Here is a 19,113-nt window from a genome sequence, read left to right as displayed (position 1 = left end):
TATCATATCGTTTTTATTAAAATACGTATCCAAAGGGGAAAGGAAAATAGAGTATGTCACGAGCTCTCATGGTAGCGAGTTGAAAGTCCAAATATGAACTCCTTATTAAGAGTAAGTGGATGTATCCAGCGTTTCCGAAAGCTCCTTTTCAAAGGTGGGGAGAAGGGGGCAAATTCTATAGCATTTTTGGGGCCGCGGTGGCTCAGTGGTAGAGCGTTCACCTCTGGTGCTTAGGATCTCGGGTTCGATCCCAGCCCCCGCCAAGCGAACTTTGTGGTGGACAAACATCGTGTGCGTGGGTTTTCTCGGGGTCCTCCCGTTTCCTCCCACTTTCTTCATTCCACCTCCCACTTTCATTCATTTCTCATAATCACCGTCTCCATTAGCCTAACCGGCATAACCGTGCAAAGATTTCATTTCATTTCATTTTCTATAGCATTTTTCTCCAGATATAAAAATGATTATCGGCATTGTTTCTTTCACTATCACGGGAAAACGTTTGAACTGTTTCAGATGAATTTTGAAAAGTAGCACTCAGGCCTAGCTGGATATTTATAATTTAATTTTAATTCAAATACTCATCCTAGGATGGAGGAAAGGGAAGTTCAGTTGTATTATCTTTCAAATACTTTGTATACATCTATTCTTCTCGTGCATAGAACAGATATTTCAGCTAGTTTTCGTGTATTGCTCTGTGGTCAAAGGTATACAAGGTCTGTCCGAAAAGTGGGATAAATTTGATTATGAAGCGACTCTGAGCATTGCAGCGCGCTCTATCCGCTGGGATCTGTAATGGTATAAGTCAACTACCGAGCGAGTGCTTGCTCAGTTATTCCCGGGCTCTAGGAGGTGAAAAATTGGCGATTTCGTAAACCTCTGTTTCGTCTCTTGTACAAGTCGCGATGCTGCGCTCACTGGAACAAAGATACTATCAAGTTTTGTGTAGAGGTCGGCAAGTCTGCAACGGAAACTTTTTCAATTGTTCAACAGGGCCTCGAGGATGAATGCTTATCACAAAAGCAAGTCTACAGATGGCACAAGGCGTTTATGGAAGACCGTAAAGAGGTCAACGGCCTTTAAAAAAAAAAATGCAAATAATGCTTCGCTGAGGGAATGGTTGTTTTAAAATCCTGGTTTGAAAAACAAAAACCCGCCGTATCCGTGGCAAAATTTATAAAACACATATCGGCTCTTCGATTTTACTTTCAGCTCTATTAACATAACATTTTTACTGCGTCATGAAATTTGTAATAGACATAGCAAATAAATGTGTTTTTATTTTGTTTCTTGAGCTCTTGAGGAAAAAAGTAATGGTTTCCATGTCTGACTCCTGTACAAAAGATGGATAGGATTAGTCGTATGTTGCCAGAAATCAGCAGAACGTTTTCAAAAATTCTTTCTTCTTGTAGCCTGCTGATTTCAGTGGGTTTTTGATAAATTACTTCTGATTTTAGATCCAAGAAAGGTCAGTGAACAAGAGCATGTAGAGGACATTGGAATTGACAGTGAAACTGTTTAACAATACAAGTAACACAGATGAGTAGTCATCAAAGCTTATTTTTATTTTTGATATTACTTCCATGTCTCTTTTTTCAAAATTCCAGTATTACCCTGTACGGTAGCTACGTTTTGATAGTACACCGTATAGATAGCAAAATGATGTTATGCACATAAGAGTACTATTTCTAACCCTGTCAGTGACAAAAGAACAGGGAAAATGAGTCAGACCTAAGAGAATTCATAAGGATCTAGTGTCATTTTTTTCGGACTTAGTCCCTGGAAAGCTGTCTAGGGTTTTGTGACTTGTATATATGAGTTGAGACAGTACAGTACCAGCTGACTGTAATAATTTTGTTGAAGAAATTCTGAGTTCTTAGGCCGTATGAGTTTCAGGTCTATTGAAAGACTAAGAGATACCGAATCATAATATTAAAGAAGTCATAATCTTCCGTAAAACTAAATCAGAAACTACAGAGGAACATGTTCGGGTCTTAACGATATAAGAATTAAAAGTCTAACGCCTAAGTTCAAATTTGGACATTGGTAGCGTAGAGCAGAATTGGGATTGTGATTTTAATAGCGTTATTCAAAACTTTAACCTGCATTAACGTTAAACCAACCTGGCAGTTCTTGTCATGCACATGCTTAAAGGTATGACGTGGGAGCAGCTGGTCATGGAGATGTGAGTGAGAAATGAAAGAATTGATTATGTTCTGAGATGCTTTCTTGGCGCTTGATACAATAGCCCCGCGTAACGTAGTCTTTAATGCTCTCGGTCGAAAAAGTGTAAAAGTTTGTTCAATCCAGCCATTCTGAGTAAGGTTTTTCTCGTTCACACCGGGCAAATGCTGGGAATGTACCTAACATATGATCCAAAGCTGCATTCTTCCTTCCCCATTCCTTTCTTCCTCTCCAGTTTCGCTGGGTAGTGTGATCGCCGAGGGACGTCATCCTTCATACGTCATGGGCTAATATCACCATAGCTGCCGAAAGCCTAGAAATCTAATTTCTAATCCTAATTATATACTTCATTTCTTTAAATACTTAGTTTTAACTTTTAATATTGTGAACTGTAGTATCGTATTTAGCCAACTATATTTCTTATTATGAAATGTGTTACAATGTAGTGTTAATTAAGAACAAATAGGTATATGAGTTCTTGAATTTTGTTGTTCCTCTTCCGACTAATTGAAGAAGAGGAAAGGACAAGCTCTTGAAAACATTTTCACTACGTTAGATATAGGGTCAGTTATATTTTTAAGCAAAGAGCCTTAAATTTAGATAAGGTACTTGCATTCATGATTGAATAATCGACGAAAAAAAGGAAGGAAAATTAACATTGATTGGTTGGATTTAATTTGCAAGAGGAAAACTTTATGCTTAATTTTGACTTCTGATATGTTATATTATTCATTGATATGATATATTATTCATGATTATATTGCTAACTCTTACACCAATTTATGCATTAAGAAAGATACAATGGATTATATTTTATTATTTTGTCATCGTCAGTTATTCTGTCATTTCTTCTGGCAGGTTAGTTGCAGCAAACTGAGAAACTCCTTTGAATCTTGGTCTTCAGCTCAGTTCTTCGTCTTGATGTAGTAATTTTCTGCTTGAATATCGTTATGACAGTTTCTTTTGCCCTGTTCCTCTTTTTCCTTCCACCAAGTAGTTAAGGTACAGTATCTTTCTAGTGAATGTCCTAACCAATCTCTCTTCCTTGAAAAAGAATATACATATAACATTCCTTGTCCTCTACTACTTATAATAACTTCATTTCCTGTTTGACTCAGCTATTATTATTATTATTATTATTATTATTATTATTATTATTATTATTATTATTATTATTATTATTATTATTATTATTATTATTATTATTATTATTTTCAGTCTCATCGAGAAAGAAAAGTAGACATTCACACCACCAGTCGCGTCAGTTTCAGTCGACCTCAGATCTCCTTGGTGTGCCAGCACGTGAAGGCCTAACATATGCAGAAGCTCAGAAGATGGTAGAATTTGATATAGGAGGTCGTATTCAACGCGTAAGCATATATGAACCTTTGGAAGTTATTTCCAAGGTAAGAACAGTCTCTGTCTAATGACATTTGATAAGTGAGATAACGTACACAAAAATAACATTAACTTACGTGTTCTGTTCTGTGTAATTAAGTAGATGACGTAACAAGAACTATCGTATTTGCGTAGATCGTACTATCAAATTATCAGGTTAAAATTGGGAATTAGAATGGGAACAAAATAAAAGAAGTTGCAAAAAACGAATGTTTAACATAATTATACTTGAGTTTCACCACATGCTTCAATATTGTGGCTGGATTAACATTATGTTACTTGTTTGGTCTTTACTTTTTAACCGAGAGTGTCAGGGTATTTTACTCTTAGTTGAGGAGGCGCGGTGGCTCAGTGGTAGAGCGTTCACCTCCGGTGCTTGGGGTCCCTGGTTCGATCTCCCCTCGCGCATGTGTAGACTTTGTGGTGGACAAACACCGTGCTCGTGGGTTTTCTCGGGGTTCTCCCACTTTCTTCATTCCCCCATTTCATTCATTTCTCATAATCACCGTCTCCTTTAGCCTAACCGGCATAACCGTCGGACGTAAAACTTAAAGATTTCACGTGATTTTACTCTTAGTTGAACCAAAGAGTGTCTGTGAATCACCCTATCTCATTGATTCTTTGAATATATACTCTTTGGTTTTGATCATAGCTTTTGCTTACATTTATAAAGAGAAAGAAACACTGGCATTGTCATATAGTATACAAGACAAGGTATTGTAGTGTTTGATGTCTTGTTGCTATGTTGAAACTATATATATATATATATATATATATATATATATATATATATATATATATATATATATATATATATATATATATATATATATATATATATATATATATAGTTTCAACATAGCAACAAGACATCAAACACTACAATACCTTGTCTTGTATATATATATAAAAGCGATCACAAATTTCTGCGAATGAAATTTATTCAGCTAATAAAAGAATGTTATGGATAGAGAGTTGAGGTATTGTGGGTAAGGATCTGTGAGATCTTTACCTGCAAATGGCTTGATTTAAATTAGCATTGCAACCACTGATTACTTTTTTTAAAAAAACAGAATAAAAAGAAATAAGAACGTACGAGAGGACAGGACAATTTAAGGAATGAAAACAAGATAATACTAAACTGCATAAATGAATAAAGAGCACGGTGGCTCAGTAGTAGAACGCTTACCTCTGGTGTGTGGAGTCCCTGTCTCGATCCCCAGCCAAGTCAGTTTGTGGTGGACATCATGTCCCTAGATTTTCTCGGTGTACTCCCGTTTCCTCCCACTTTCTCATCCCACAAATTCTTCCATCACCATTCACTTGCTTTAATCATCGTCTCCCTTAGCCTAAAAGTGCATAACGTGAGACGTTAAATGAAAGATTTTTTTTTTTTTTTTCACAAATCAATAAAGTGTTAAGGATAGAAATGGTGCTGTCATTGAGTTATCTTTTGGCCACGGTTTCTTAGAGCTGTTGAATACTTGACTGATATCACTGCTTCGAGATAAAAGCTTGATAGAACAGAATGAGATATTTAGCATTTCTCTCCTCACTTGAATGAGCGTACCTTTGGTGCACTGGTCCCGGGTTTAATTCCCGATGGAAGAGCTCTGAAACTTGAACGCGTTACAGTGGTTCGGATTCCACCTTAAAACTGTAGTTTCACGTCTCATATAGTCTCGGTGCTGAAAGAGACGGTAAACTCCAATCAACCTTGTAACTCAGTTTCTTGAATGAGACATTTTCAGATGGCTGGATCAACTGCAGTACCCTTACGTCACTGATTCCTTATCATGGCCACAAATGATCTTACCACACCAAACAATACATTGTCAGAGATTAACAAGGAACAAAGTATCTGCGTATCACTTTATTACAAACGAACATTTGCGTGATATTTTAGAAGCGTATTTCTGTACTTTGGAACTAGAAACGCATCGTTCGATGTATTACGAAGGTCATGGAGGAACCATACTTTCCCATAACTTTGATCGAAATTAACATTTATAAACACCTATGACACGAAATTAAGAATTGTTACGCAAAAACAAAATAATAACTTGAACAGACTAAGAACGAACACGGCATATTACAGAATTTGTTGGTATGTTACTTTAAGAAAAAAAAAATTGCCAGGTATTCCCTTTACTATAAAGTCAGAACTGTTTTAGATTTTTATGGAGAAGGCTATTTAAACAGAACGCACCAGCTTGATATAAGGAAACATATTTAACTAATTACAAATAATGACGAAAATCAGTCGACTGAGGTAGCACATAATATATTAATTCACATGCACGGAAATATATATATAATAATCATAGTTTAAGTATAAGATCTTAGTTTAAATGTATTTCACCGCAAAGAAGAAAATCAACCTTTGCGCTACATTATCCTAGCGCGCAAGTTTGGGAAGAAATAAAACTATGTACCAATCTCTGCTGATAAGGAGGTTTTTTTTTTTTTTTTTTTTTTTTTTTTTTATTTATTTCATTGAGTCTAATAAATGGCACAGTCATTGCATTCAATGTTGGGTGCTTCTTCAAACAAACTTTTGTAGATCACGTAGGTAATTTGGAGAATCGAATCTCTGAAACTTGAATCTTGCTAAGTTTTGTCATATTCATTTGAGTAGTTACAAATTGATGTTGCTGTCCTCTGCAAAGTTTCAGTCTGGCAGGTACTTGTTTAATAATTTATGTAAGGAATTATACTGTTACTTTTCTCACGGAAACTTAAATATTTTGCTTAAGAATATTAAAGTATTCTGAAATGACATTTTAATTTTCGGAACATTGTAAAATATTTTTACTCCTTATAGCAAGCTTGTTTTTCATAATTTAACATTTTGCTTTACATAATCTAATTAATTGATTTTTGTAGGAGGACTATGAAGCATCATTGCCTCCATGCACAGAAGAAATTGTGCAGCAAGAACCAACGAAGATCCCTTCCCATAAGTCATCCAAACATTCTCTTGATACGAAAAAAAGTGCAAAAGAACCCCTGGAGGAGAAGGTGCTGAAACTCCCAGAGCCATGCTTTCGAAGCATAGAGAATTATGATATTGAAGATGCTCCTGAAAGGCCCAATTCCTATATAAGGTAAGTATTTCAAACGCCTGCTTGAGCGTATTCAGGGTGGAAAGTCATAATAAGAGACTAACGACAAAATTCTTTATGTTATCATAAAAAGTTCAAGTTATCATTTCTTGTTTAATATTCAGTTACGTATAATAAAAGAGAATAAAGTCAACGTACCTTGCGTATTCCTGATATTTATATTTATGAATCTTACCATTTCGGCAGCTTAAACTTCTCTTCATCTCTTTTTCAAAGTACACATTACCTAGAAGTCGTTGATCAAGTTTCTATCTACATGCTAGTATATGAAATCATATACATAATTAATTGAAACAGCTTCCTAAAACACTGTAAAGTTCCCAAAACGCTGAAAGAAACATTGGTAAAATTGCTGAAGATATAGTTGCGTGTAAGGAACTGTGTGTGTTCAAAATTCCGTCCCCATATTTATTTAGAGTTGATGCACACAACATTACGCCCCCCCCTTTTCTTTTTACCTACTTCTTTTCTTCTTTTGTAGATCAAATATGAAAAAACGCTGAAACACATTATCTAATAGTCTAAAATGAAAAGTTCAAATACCGAATTTCATGCCTGTAAGCTTAAGAGATTCCGAGATATGGGCATCTTCATTATAATGATTGTAATCTCCACCCCTTTTCCGTCTCACTCCCTTTTGTTCCCTTCTAGGTCAAATATCGAAAAACGGTGAAACATGTGTCTTACTTTTTTTAAATGAGAAGTCCATATACCCAATTTAATGTCTAATCCTCAAACCCTTTTTTCGTCGTATTTCCGAAAATCATTCCTTAGTCGTAACAGTCACAAATTCTGTCTCGTCCAATTTAAGGTTTCTACCGTAAACGGTTTGGTCTGGGCGTTGATCAGTCAGTCACTCACTCAGGACGTCTTTTCTATATAGAGACTTAAATCGAAATAGACTTTTAAAAGAAATAAACGGCATTTGCATGGTAATTATGAACAGAAGCACACAGATTAGTTTACGTGTGTGCTTTGAATACTAGCGTTTCGTTTTCAAAAAATGAAATCTTTGAGTTTTACGTTCCACGATTATGCCGGTTAGGCTAAAGGAGACGGTGATTATGAGAAATGAATGAAATGGGGGAATGAAGAAAGTGGGAGAATCCCGAGAAAACCCACGCACACGGTGTTTGTCCACCACAAAGTTCACTTGGCGGGAGCAGGGTTTGAACCCGGGACTCCATGCACCAGAGGTGAACGCTCTGCAACTGAGCCACCACGGCCCCTCGTTTCGTTTTCAGTGAATAAAGTAGAAGAGAAGAAAAGGAGAGTTTCTGTCAAGAGTAGTAGTTGCCTATATTTCAAGTAGTGCCGTGATATGTGATGAGACAATGTATATTGATAGTTCAGGGTTGGAGTAAGCGTCTAGAGAGAAGAAAGTACGAGGAGGGAAGGTCAGTTCCTTTTCCAACCTTTATACAACGAAACCTCTGAACAAAACTGAAATTATAAATAAATACAGACATTAATTGTCGATAAGTGAAAGGTGTCTGTTACAGGCAGGTAACACAAATTTTAATTACTTATAGCTCATGTGGTAATTTTATACATTTTACAGTAAATACTGTATATGCTAATACCGAAATACTGTGTACAATGTTCAAATTTTCAGGAGGATGAGCAGAAAATCCCCCTGTAGAAACTGTCAGTGCGGGATTGTAGGGACGCGTGCAGTTACCTTATTCTTAAGTACGTGTCATCCCGTTGTAAAAATCCCATAATGCTGACTGTACTAAAAATAACGCAAGAAGTACATGCAAAATCATTCCTTAATATTTAAGGTTCGTGTAAAGGGATAAGTTTTGCCGATAGATGACATTACAGTCTTCGTAACCCTCTCATGTATTTTTTAACTTACACAAAAATTCATGATTTCTCTCATAAATTTTAACCTAGAGACTTAAAATTTTGAGAGAAGGAACTTCATAACCTATCGAAGGCAACAATCAGTGCCGATTTTTTATTTGTAATTTTCTTCATTGTTGAAATGGATATCCAAACCTTTAACAATGGAACTGTTTCAACAATGAAGAAAATTAAAAATAAAAAATCGGCACGGATTGTTAGCTTATGAAGTTTCTCCTCTAAAAATTTGAAGTCTCTAGGTTGAAATTTGTAAGGGAAATTACAAATTTTCGTGAAAAAAAATACATGAGAGAGATACGAAGACCGTAGTGACATCTATCGGCAAAACTTGTCCCTTTACACCAACCTTAAAAAGTAGAGCCCACCAGTGATGACGTTTTATGAGTTTCTTAGGGTAAGTCTGCAATAGGTATCTGCCTTGTACGATGGGAGATCAGAAAGTAAGGTTGGAAAAGCTGCAGTGAAATGTATATATATTATTTCATACAATCAATACAGCCAACAGATAGTATATACATTAGGTTACTTTTCGACATAGTCGCCATGTCGGTTGAGGCAGTTGTTGCATCGTGGGATGAGTTTGAATATTCCCTCCTGGTAAAAATCTTGTCCTTACGTGTTCAGACACGTTGTCACGAAGTGCTTCACGTCCTCGTCTGAAGTAAAGCGATGGCCTCCTAGGTGCTCCTAGTGGGACAACGTGATCATCCTGTTGTCCTGAATCAGCTCTGTTTAAATCTGTTGATGTTGTGTTGGGTCGGTCACTGCACTCCTCGTCAGTGACATAGTAGTAGGCCCCCGTTATGCCCGAATGACTCATCCTCACTCTCTTTTATGACCGGGGTGAAAGGTCAATGACCTTGGCCCTGGGTCAATGACCTAGGGGTACATAGGACCACCCCCTCTAAATTTTGGCAGGGGTACCATGGCCCACCCCCTAAATTTTGGCAGAGGTACATAGGAAAACCCCCTTAAATTTTGGAAATTGCCAAATCTAAAAATTTGGTATGGTAGCCTAGGACCATAGTATGTACCTCTATCAGTATTGGGTGTCTATGTCGTTCCCTTTCATGGGTAAAAAATTGCCAAAAATTCAAATTTTGGGGTTTTTTGACCTAATTTATCCCCTTTGATGAGGTATTATTACCTTATATAGTTATATGGGCGTATACAGGGGTCCATTACCTTTTATAAGACATGGGTACATTAATGCACCCCTTGAAAAATTTGGGAGGGGTACCTTGGCCCACCCCTTAAATTTTGGAAATTGACCAATTTAAACATTGGGTATTATAGTATAGGACCCTAATATGTATTATGATAAATTTGGATGGTCCACCTCGTTCCCTTTTAGGGGTATAAAATTGCCAAAAATATAAACGTAAGCAATACGTTGTACCACGTGTTTGTTCTTTTGGCCCATTTATCCCCTTGGATGAGGTCCTATTACCTTATATAGTTATATGGTTATGTATAGGGGTCTATTTCCTATCATAAGACATAGGTACATTTGTGCACGCCTTTAAAAATTTGGTAGGGGTACCTTGGCCCACCCCTTCATTTTTAGAAATTGCCCATTTTACACATTTGGTATAATAGTATAGGACCCTAATATATATTACTATAAATTTGGGTGGTCCACCTCGTTCCCTTTTAGGGGTACAAAATTGCCAAAATTTTAGTACAACCACGTGTTTCGTTTTGACCTAATTTATTCCCTTGGATGAGGTCCTATTACCTTATATGGTTATATGGTCATGTATAGGGGTCCATTACCTATCATAAGACATAGGTACATTTGTGCACCCCGGGAGGGGTACGTTGGCCCACCCCTTAAATTTTGGAAATTGACCAATTTATATATTTGGTATTATAGTATAGGACCCTAATATTATGATAAATTTGGATGGTCCACCTCGTTCCCTTTTAGGGGTATAAAATTGCCAAAAATATAAACGTAAGCAATACGTTGTACCACGTGTTTGTTCTTTTGGCCCGTTTATCCCCTTTGATGAGGTGTTATTATCCTATATAGTTATATGGTCATGTATAGGGGTCCATTACCTTTCATAAGATATGGGTATATTTGTGCACCCCGGGAGGAGTACTTTGGCCCACCCCTTAAATTTTGGAAATTGCCCAATTTAAACATTTGGTATTATAGTACCGGACCCTAACATGTATTATGATAAATTTGGGTGGTCCACCTCTTTCCCTTTTAGGGGTACAAAATTGTCAAAATATAAACGTAAGCAATACGTTGTACCACGTGTGTGGTCTTTTGGCCCAATTTATCCTTTTGGATGAGGTTCTATTACCTTATATGGTTATATGGTTATGTATAGGGGTCTATTCCCTATCATAAGACATAGGTACATTTGTGCACTCCTTTAAAAATTTGGGAGGGGTACTTTGGCCCACCCCTTAAATTTTAGAAATTACTCATTTTATATATTTGGTATTATAGTACTGGACCCTAACATGATAAATTTGAGTGGTTCACCTCGTTCCCTTTTAGGGGTACGAAATTGCCAAAATATAAACGTAAGCAATACGTTGTACCACGTGTTTGGTTTTGACCTAAGTTATCCCCTTGGATGAGGTCCTATTACCTTATATGGTTATATGGTTATGTATAGGGGTTTATTCCCTATCATAAGACATAGGTACATTTGTGCACTCCTTTTAAAATTTGTGAGGGGTACCTTGGCCCACCCCTTAAATTTTAGAAATTGCTCATTTTATATATTTGGTATTATAGTACTGGACCCTAACATGTATTATGATAAATTTGGGTGGTTCACCTCGTTCCCTTTTAGGGGTACGAAATTGCCAAATTTTAGTACAACCACGTGTTTGTTTTGGCTCAATTTATCCCCTTGGATGAGGTCCTATTACCTTATATAGTTATATGGTTATGTATATTGGTCCATTCCCTATTATAAGACATGGGTATATTAATGCACCCCCGGGAGGGGTACCTTGGCCCACCTCTTTATTTTTGGAAATTGCCCAATTTAAACATTTGGTATAATAGTATAAGACCCTAATATATATTACTATAAATTTGGATGGTCCACCTCGTTCCGTTGTAGGGGTACGAAATTGCCAAATTTTAGTACAACCACGTGTTTCGTTTTTTGACCTAATTTATCCCCTTGGATGAGGTCCTATTACCTTATATGATTATATGGTTATGTATATTGGTCCATTCCCTATTATAAGACATGGGTATATTAATGCACCCCTTTAAAAATTTGGGAGGGGTACCTTTCCCGTTTGATGCGGTCTTATTACCGTATGTGTTTATATGGTCATGTATATAGGTTCATTTCATATCATAAGACATGAGTACATTGATGCACCCTTTAAAATTTGGGAGGGGTATCTTGACTCATCCACTCAGTTTTAGAAATTGTTTAATATAAGCATTTGGCATCTTCGTACAGGTCTTCAATATGTACCACTATAAATTTGGATGGTCCACATCGTTCCCTTTCATGGGTAAAGAACTACCATAAATCAAATTTCGGAGGTTATTGACATCTATTTAGCACGTTATATGGTTTATTATCTCTATATGTTTATGTTCTCTTTTCAATTTGGGAATTATCAAATAACAAAATTCGGTAAACGTTTTTCAGGACCCATTGGTATTCCTCTTATGGCCAAATATTCAAAATTTAAAGGTTATTGAAGGGCTTTATTATTGAATAAGTACAGGATTTATTACGTTTTTTCATAAGACACAGGTGTGTTTGTGTACCAATCTTAAATGTTGGGAGGGGTACATTTCTTATTGTCATATCAATAATTGGTAATTGTTCTTAGAATTGGGTGGTATCTCTTTCTTTGGGTAAATCATTGTCAAATATGAGTATGATCACGTGATCAGTTATTGACCTATGATGTGATTAGGAGTCCAGGACAGTGGTACATTTAAACTTTGTGGGATAATTTGAGAATGTGTCATTGGTTTTGATTATTACAGCCAAATATAAACGTAAGCAGTACCATGTGATTGACCTTGATGAGGTAGTGTACAGGGTTATATAGCTAACCTTATTGAATCTTATGACTCATAGTCTTAAGGAAATGCATGCTACAACACTGGAAGCGAACGAGGTGGACCATCCAAATTTATCATAATACATATTAGGGTCCTATACTATAATACCCAATGTTTAAATTGGTCAATTTCCAAAATTTAAGGGGTGGGCCAAGGTACCCCTCCCAAATTTTTCAAGGGGTGCATTAATGTACCCATGTCTTATAAAAGGTAATAGACCCCTGTATACGCCCATATAACTATATAAGGTAATAATACCTCATCAAAGGGGATAAATTAGGTCAAAAAACCCCAAAATTTGAATTTTTGGCAATTTTTTACCCATGAAAGGGAACGACATAGACACCCAATACTGATAGAGGTACATACTATGGTCCTAGGCTACCATACCAAATTTTTAGATTTGGCAATTTCCAAAATTTAAGGGGGGTGGTCCTATGTACCCCTGCCAAAATTTAGGGGGTGGGCCATGGTACCCCTGCCAAAATTTAGAGGGGGTGATCCTATGTACCCGTAGGTCATTGACCCAGGGCCAAGGTCATTGACCTTTCACCCCGGTCATAAAAGAGAGCGAGGATGAGTCATTCGGGCATAACGGGGGGCCTACTACTGACATTTTCTCTACCAACCGCGAATTTCGACGAGACATTATAGTCTCTCCGTAAACCTATACAGGTGCTGGTGAATTTCAGCCATGGTTATGTATTTCGCCAACAGAAATCGAATAACTGAGCAAGTTTCTTTGCAAGACCAGTTTTCCAAACTAGTCACCATTTGTGTTTATCTACAACTAGCGCTGTAGGTGGCGGGTAGCTGAAACTGCACAGTTGCCAACTTCATGTATTAAAATTACCGCACACTCCTCTTCCCGCTAAAACAGACGAAACTTTGGAAATATCGGCTTTGTAACCGTATTTTCTGATCCTCCCTCGCACATCTTGCAGACATTAGTTTATCTTCGAACATTTCTTATAGACCTAACTTTGATCAGTTGGAGAGTTTCATTGTCACAGGGGTTAATGGACTAAATACGTATGAACAGGGAGTAATTCTGTTCTTTATGAAGAAGCTACTAAAATTGTGAGGAGAAACTGTGCGTGTTCGTATCCGAGAGTGTCCGTAAAGGGGAGGAGTCTGTCCGGTAACAAAAGAAATATCCTTGTTTTAAAAGTGACTGCCAAAGGAGGTTCCATTGTATTTATTTTCAACTTCAACCTGTTCAGGACCAGGGCTGATTAGGGGAATTCACTGGCTCAGTGGTAGAGCGTTCATCTCTGGCGCGTGGAATTTCTGGCTCAATCCCCGGCCAAGTAAGTTTGTAGAAGACAGCATCGTGTTTGTGGGTTTTCTCGGCGGTACTCCCGTTTCTTCCCACATTGCCATTCCACCAGTTCTTCCATCATCATTCACTTGCGCTAATCATCCGTCTCCCTTAATCTAAGCAGCATAATCGTGGGAAATTAAACTGAAAGATTTTGTTTCATTTTCACCAAGGCTTACTACTACAATCGAAGTATAGAATTACGAAACTAATAATGCGAGGATTTATGATGATGTAAATTTATTTAATCATGCAAATGTTGATCTCAAAGCTGCTAAGATATTTTATTGTATTTGGTGGTTGTGTTTGTACTCATAAAATGGCTATTTCAGATTCATCGAAAGGAGCGCTGAGGAATTGGATGCTGAAGTGGAGTATGACATGGACGAGGAAGATTGTGCGTGGCTCAGCATAATCAACGAACGGAGAGCGAATGATGGGCTTCCAGAAGTTTCAATGGAAACATTCGAATTGTTGATGGATCGCCTCGAAAAAGAATCGTACTTTCAGGTAATTTTGAAACCTTTGAAGCTCTAGAATACATGTGTGTGATCGTTAATTCAGAGACAATGAAAGGTTGGCATTAGTAGTTGTTTTACTTGCTTCTGATTCTAATTCATGGAAAAGATTGGAATCAAAAGTAAGAAAATATTTCATGAATGACTCATTGGTACATCATAAGGCGTAGGAAACTTGTAATGATTTTGCGTTTTTGACAGTAAAATTTAAATTAACGTATTTTCAATGCTTTAAGATAAATACCATCTGGTTAAGATTAATTAACAGTCTTCGGAATATAACAGTCCTTTTAGGATTCCCAGGACACGTCGACGAGTGTTAACTTATTCTCACTTTTATTGGCGAGACTGAAATAGTTAATATTATTTGGGATTTTTCTTTTTAACTTAGCCTAGTTTGTTTATTATTATTTTTATTTATTCTGTTAGTTTTTATATCATCTGTTTTAATTTTTTAAAGACATTTTTGTTTATTTATTTTTATGAAGCTTATATTCAATTTAAGTTTTGATTGGTTTTTATTTTGTAAGTCTATTTATTTGAAGCATGTGTGTTGGTCTTCGCCCTTAAGATGCTGCGGACAAATAATAAGACTGTACATCTTAGTTGTTCAATATTTTGCCGAAAGAGGGGAAATGTGAAATGTCCATTGACAACTTTAATTCAATTTAAAATCCGTAGCATGTATGGCATGTTTGACTACTCTACGTAAGCTCGGTTTGAACGTTATTTAAAATCACCATGTCATACATTGGAATGTCATATTTGATGGGAACTGATAACAATTGTGTAAGTCTACGTATACAAGGCGAAAACCGCTTCTCTCTCTCTCTCCCTCTTCCTATTTTTGCGGTGATACTTGTTGGCAGACAGACGAACATATCCGTTCTATAAATCTTCCGATACTTATGCATAGCATAGTTTGGAAGTCTAAAATTCAGTGGGCTAAAAGCGAAGATGGCGTAAGTACACCGTTAATTACAATCACAAATGAATACAGTAATAGTGAGTAAGTGTTAACCAGGATTGTCAGACATTTACACAGATGATGACAGATAATATTTTATTTATATATATATACAGTGCGTTCCACGAATAACACTAAGGTCCACCTCCTGAAGAAACCAAGGCAGATAGAAACATGAAACCTTTTGGAACCTTCAAGGAACTTAAAAGGCAACATTATGCTAAGAAGGAGAATCCCTCACAAGGGGGGGCTAAAGGGGGTAACTCAAAAATTTTGAATAGCAACGCTTATCGTGTGGTACCTCGCTGGAAAAGTAATCGCGTATAGAGACCAGACCGTGTCCACAACAAACTCTAAAGTCTAACGTAGGTCTAGTTCGGAACGAATGCACAATACACATACCACACAACTAACACTATAACAGTATTGCAAATACAAAACATGCAAATTGAACTGAAACCGATAGAAAAGAGAGTACCATAATATTATTGAAAAATCTGAACCCTTCGAGGCTCGAACCCCGGACCGCAAGTGTACTGAACCAACACTTTACCATTGCGCTACTGTCGAATGCTACTCTTACGGACGAGGAGATGTAGTTCATGACGACGCGTTGCCCGTGGTGGCGCTTTGGTGTTGGACACACGTACTTTAGCAAAGCTACTCTGTTTACTCGTGCACCACTATCAGATGTGCTTTTCCGACCAACAGTGCGCTACATTACAACCCGGAACAGTAGGTCTGAAGGACGTAGACGTGTGTTTGTGCTGGTGCGTTTGACCATCCTACATTGCATACATAATGTGGTCTCTTGAACAGAGAATTGAAATTGTGTTACTCTTTGGTGCTACGAATCGTTCGTACAGTGCAACAGCACGGTTGTTCAATGAAGAAAATGTGCGCAACCCAATTAGTGTTTCTTCTGTACGCCATTTATTAATCAAATTCTTTACGACAGGCAGTGTGACCAATGCCCCAAAGCCTCGGAACCCTAGTGTTGCTACGGAAGAAACACAGATACAAATGTTGGCGGAGCTGAATGTGCATCCTCAATAGTCCATAACAACTGTGGCTCAAACGTGTGGTGTGTCACGCACAACGACATACAGAATCTTAAAAAAAAACATACCTTCCATCCATACAAAATACATATGGTCTAGGAGTTAAGTGAACATGATCCCGATATGCGTATCGAGTTTTGTGAGCAGATGTGTGAGGCATTGGCACGTGGGACCATTGTGCTGACAAACGTGTGTTTCAGCGATGAGAGTACGTTCTACTTGAATGGCAAGGTCAACAGGCATAACTGCCGATATTGGTGTGACACAAACCCTCATGTATTTCGTGAAGGCAACACTCAACACCCAGAGTCGCTGAATGTCTGGGCGGGTATCTTAGGTAATCACATAATCGGGCCCCTCTTCATCGATGGAATATTAACGGGTGAGAAGTACCTGGCGCTGCTGCAAGACTTTATTGCACCGTTGATTGTCGAGGCAATGGAAGAGAATCCGCAAGAATTTGGAGAGATACCGCCCGTTTTTCAGCATGACGGCTGTCCTGCCCATTTTCACCGCCTTGTACGTGACTATTTAGATAGTGAGTTTCTGCGACGATGGATTGGTCGTCGCGGCACCATTGAATGGCCAGCCTGTTCGCCAGACCTTGCTCCACCCGACTTTTTTCTCTGGGGCTATTTGAAGACTATAGTGTTCCGCACGCAGCCGAACAGCATTGCGGAGTTGCGCCAACGCATAGTTGATGCCTATCATTCTATACCGGTAATGACTTTTACCCGTGTTCGAAAGGAGTTCGTCCAACGTTTACATTACTGCCAGGAAGTGGGCGGTGCACACTTCGAGTATCTCCTGCATTAATGAGGTATGTTCCAAATCATACTATGTTACTCTCTGCTTACAGGTTTGCAATGTTTCTTCGATCATAGTTTACGGATGGCAGCCATGTTGGCTACGGACATGCAATCAACATGCACTTTCCAGAACAGGTCAATACACGTGATACCTTTCAAACGAGGTACCACACGATGGGGGTTGCTATTTAAAATTTTTGAGTTACCCCCAGTAACCCCCTTTTAGCCCCCCTTGTGAGGGATTCTCCTTCTCAGCATAATGTTGCCTTTTATGTCCCTTGAAGGTTCCAAAAGGTTTCATGTTTCTATCTGCCTTGGTTTCTTCAGGAAGTGGACCTTAGTGTTACTCGTGGAACGCACTGTATATATATATATATATATATATATATATATATATATATATATATATATTGGAATTGTAGTAAATTGTATGCGTTATAATAATGTTCATTGCATCTGGTATTATTATTATTAAAATTAAAAAAAAAATTGTGTCATATATTTCTAACATGATGAAAGCCATTAAAATGCTACAGCTTTTTTTTTATTAGCTCCATGGCCAATGGTCAGAAAGGAGATATTCTAGCAGTGAATGGAATAATTTTCTGGTGTTGCTGAAATCATTGAGAATATTTTTTCATTGTAGATCAAGTATGTGTGTATATATATAATATCCAGCGCTGAATTAGTGTTGTCTGCAATACCTCTATGCAACGCGTCACTCTTATTCCTGCGTTAGTCGTTGGAGTATAGCAGACCGTTGAACATGGCAACTCCAGTGTCAATCTGCACCAAAGAGGAAATTATTCGTCGAACACAAGCGCAATATGGTGACAGCTGTTTATCGCGAAGCAAGGTCTACGAATGCGTAGAGCGTTTCAAACAAGGAAGAACTTCATTATGTGGAAAAATAATGTGTTTCAGTTTTCTATCATTAGAATAAATGTACACTCATGTCCAAAATTATTGTCGTATGTTGATAAATACGTTGTTGTAGGAATATAATTTGATAACGATTTCTCCTGGTATTTCTTATAATGTTAGTGTGTGTATAATTGGCAAAGACATGTATGTGGTACATTTCATGTCAAAAGAGCAGTAAATAAGAACAATAAAACGAAAATAAAACTTTCTTGTCCATTTAGCAACATTTTGTTTTACTCATTCTAATTTTCATATTTATAATTCTTTTTCTATGAAATTTACCATAAATATACATTTCCCGCTTATACGCATAGTATCAGTATTAAAAAGTACCCTGCAAAATCATTATCACATTATATTCTTGCAAGAATACATTTATAGATATGCAACAATCATTTTAGACATGAGTGTACCTTTTCTCGAGTCCTTTTACTTTTTGACTTCTCCTCGTATATATATATATATATACTGAATTATTAATTTATTGGTTTATTAATTGTTTTTATGATTTTCTTCTACTTCAGATGCAGAATAATGATAAGGAGCAAAATGCCGTGGTGGATGATGATGCTGTGTGTTGCATTTGTATGGATGGAGAGTGTCAGAATAGCAATGTGATCCTTTTCTGTGATATGTGTAATTTGGCAGTTCATCAGGTACGATCTTTCTTGTAGGTTTAGAACATTAGCTCTAAATCTTGAAAACATTTGTGGATAGAAACATAGTGATTTGCTAGAACACTCATATCTAGTGGGCAGATTGCTGTTCGTATCTTAATTCGTGTGAGCTTAGTGGTATTTTAAAAAATCAGGCTTTTTGTGAACATTTATAGGTTGTCTATACACTATGGAATACGTGTACTACAAAAAAT

At 37.2% G+C, this 19,113-nt stretch overlaps 1 protein-coding gene across 1 annotated transcript in view; it reads left to right on the top strand.

The window, feature by feature from the left end:
- Positions 1-19,113, top strand: part of Br140 (bromodomain-containing protein 140) — a 109,239-nt gene that overhangs the window by 6,604 nt on the left and 83,522 nt on the right. The window contains exons 3-6 of the mRNA XM_081768223.1: positions 3,400-3,587; positions 6,466-6,686; positions 14,296-14,473; positions 18,767-18,898. Of these exons, the coding sequence (XP_081624349.1) occupies positions 3,400-3,587; positions 6,466-6,686; positions 14,296-14,473; positions 18,767-18,898 (719 nt within the window). The remainder of the gene's footprint in view (positions 1-3,399; positions 3,588-6,465; positions 6,687-14,295; positions 14,474-18,766; positions 18,899-19,113) is intronic.

The sequence above is a fragment of the Thermobia domestica genome, chromosome 8, assembly GCF_964235325.1.
Source record: "Thermobia domestica chromosome 8, izTheDome1.hap1.1, whole genome shotgun sequence".
In the NCBI taxonomy this organism is placed as follows: domain Eukaryota; kingdom Metazoa; phylum Arthropoda; class Insecta; order Zygentoma; family Lepismatidae; genus Thermobia; species Thermobia domestica.
Note: the sequence above shows the minus strand (reverse complement) of the source record. Positions and strands in the feature narration are given on the sequence as shown.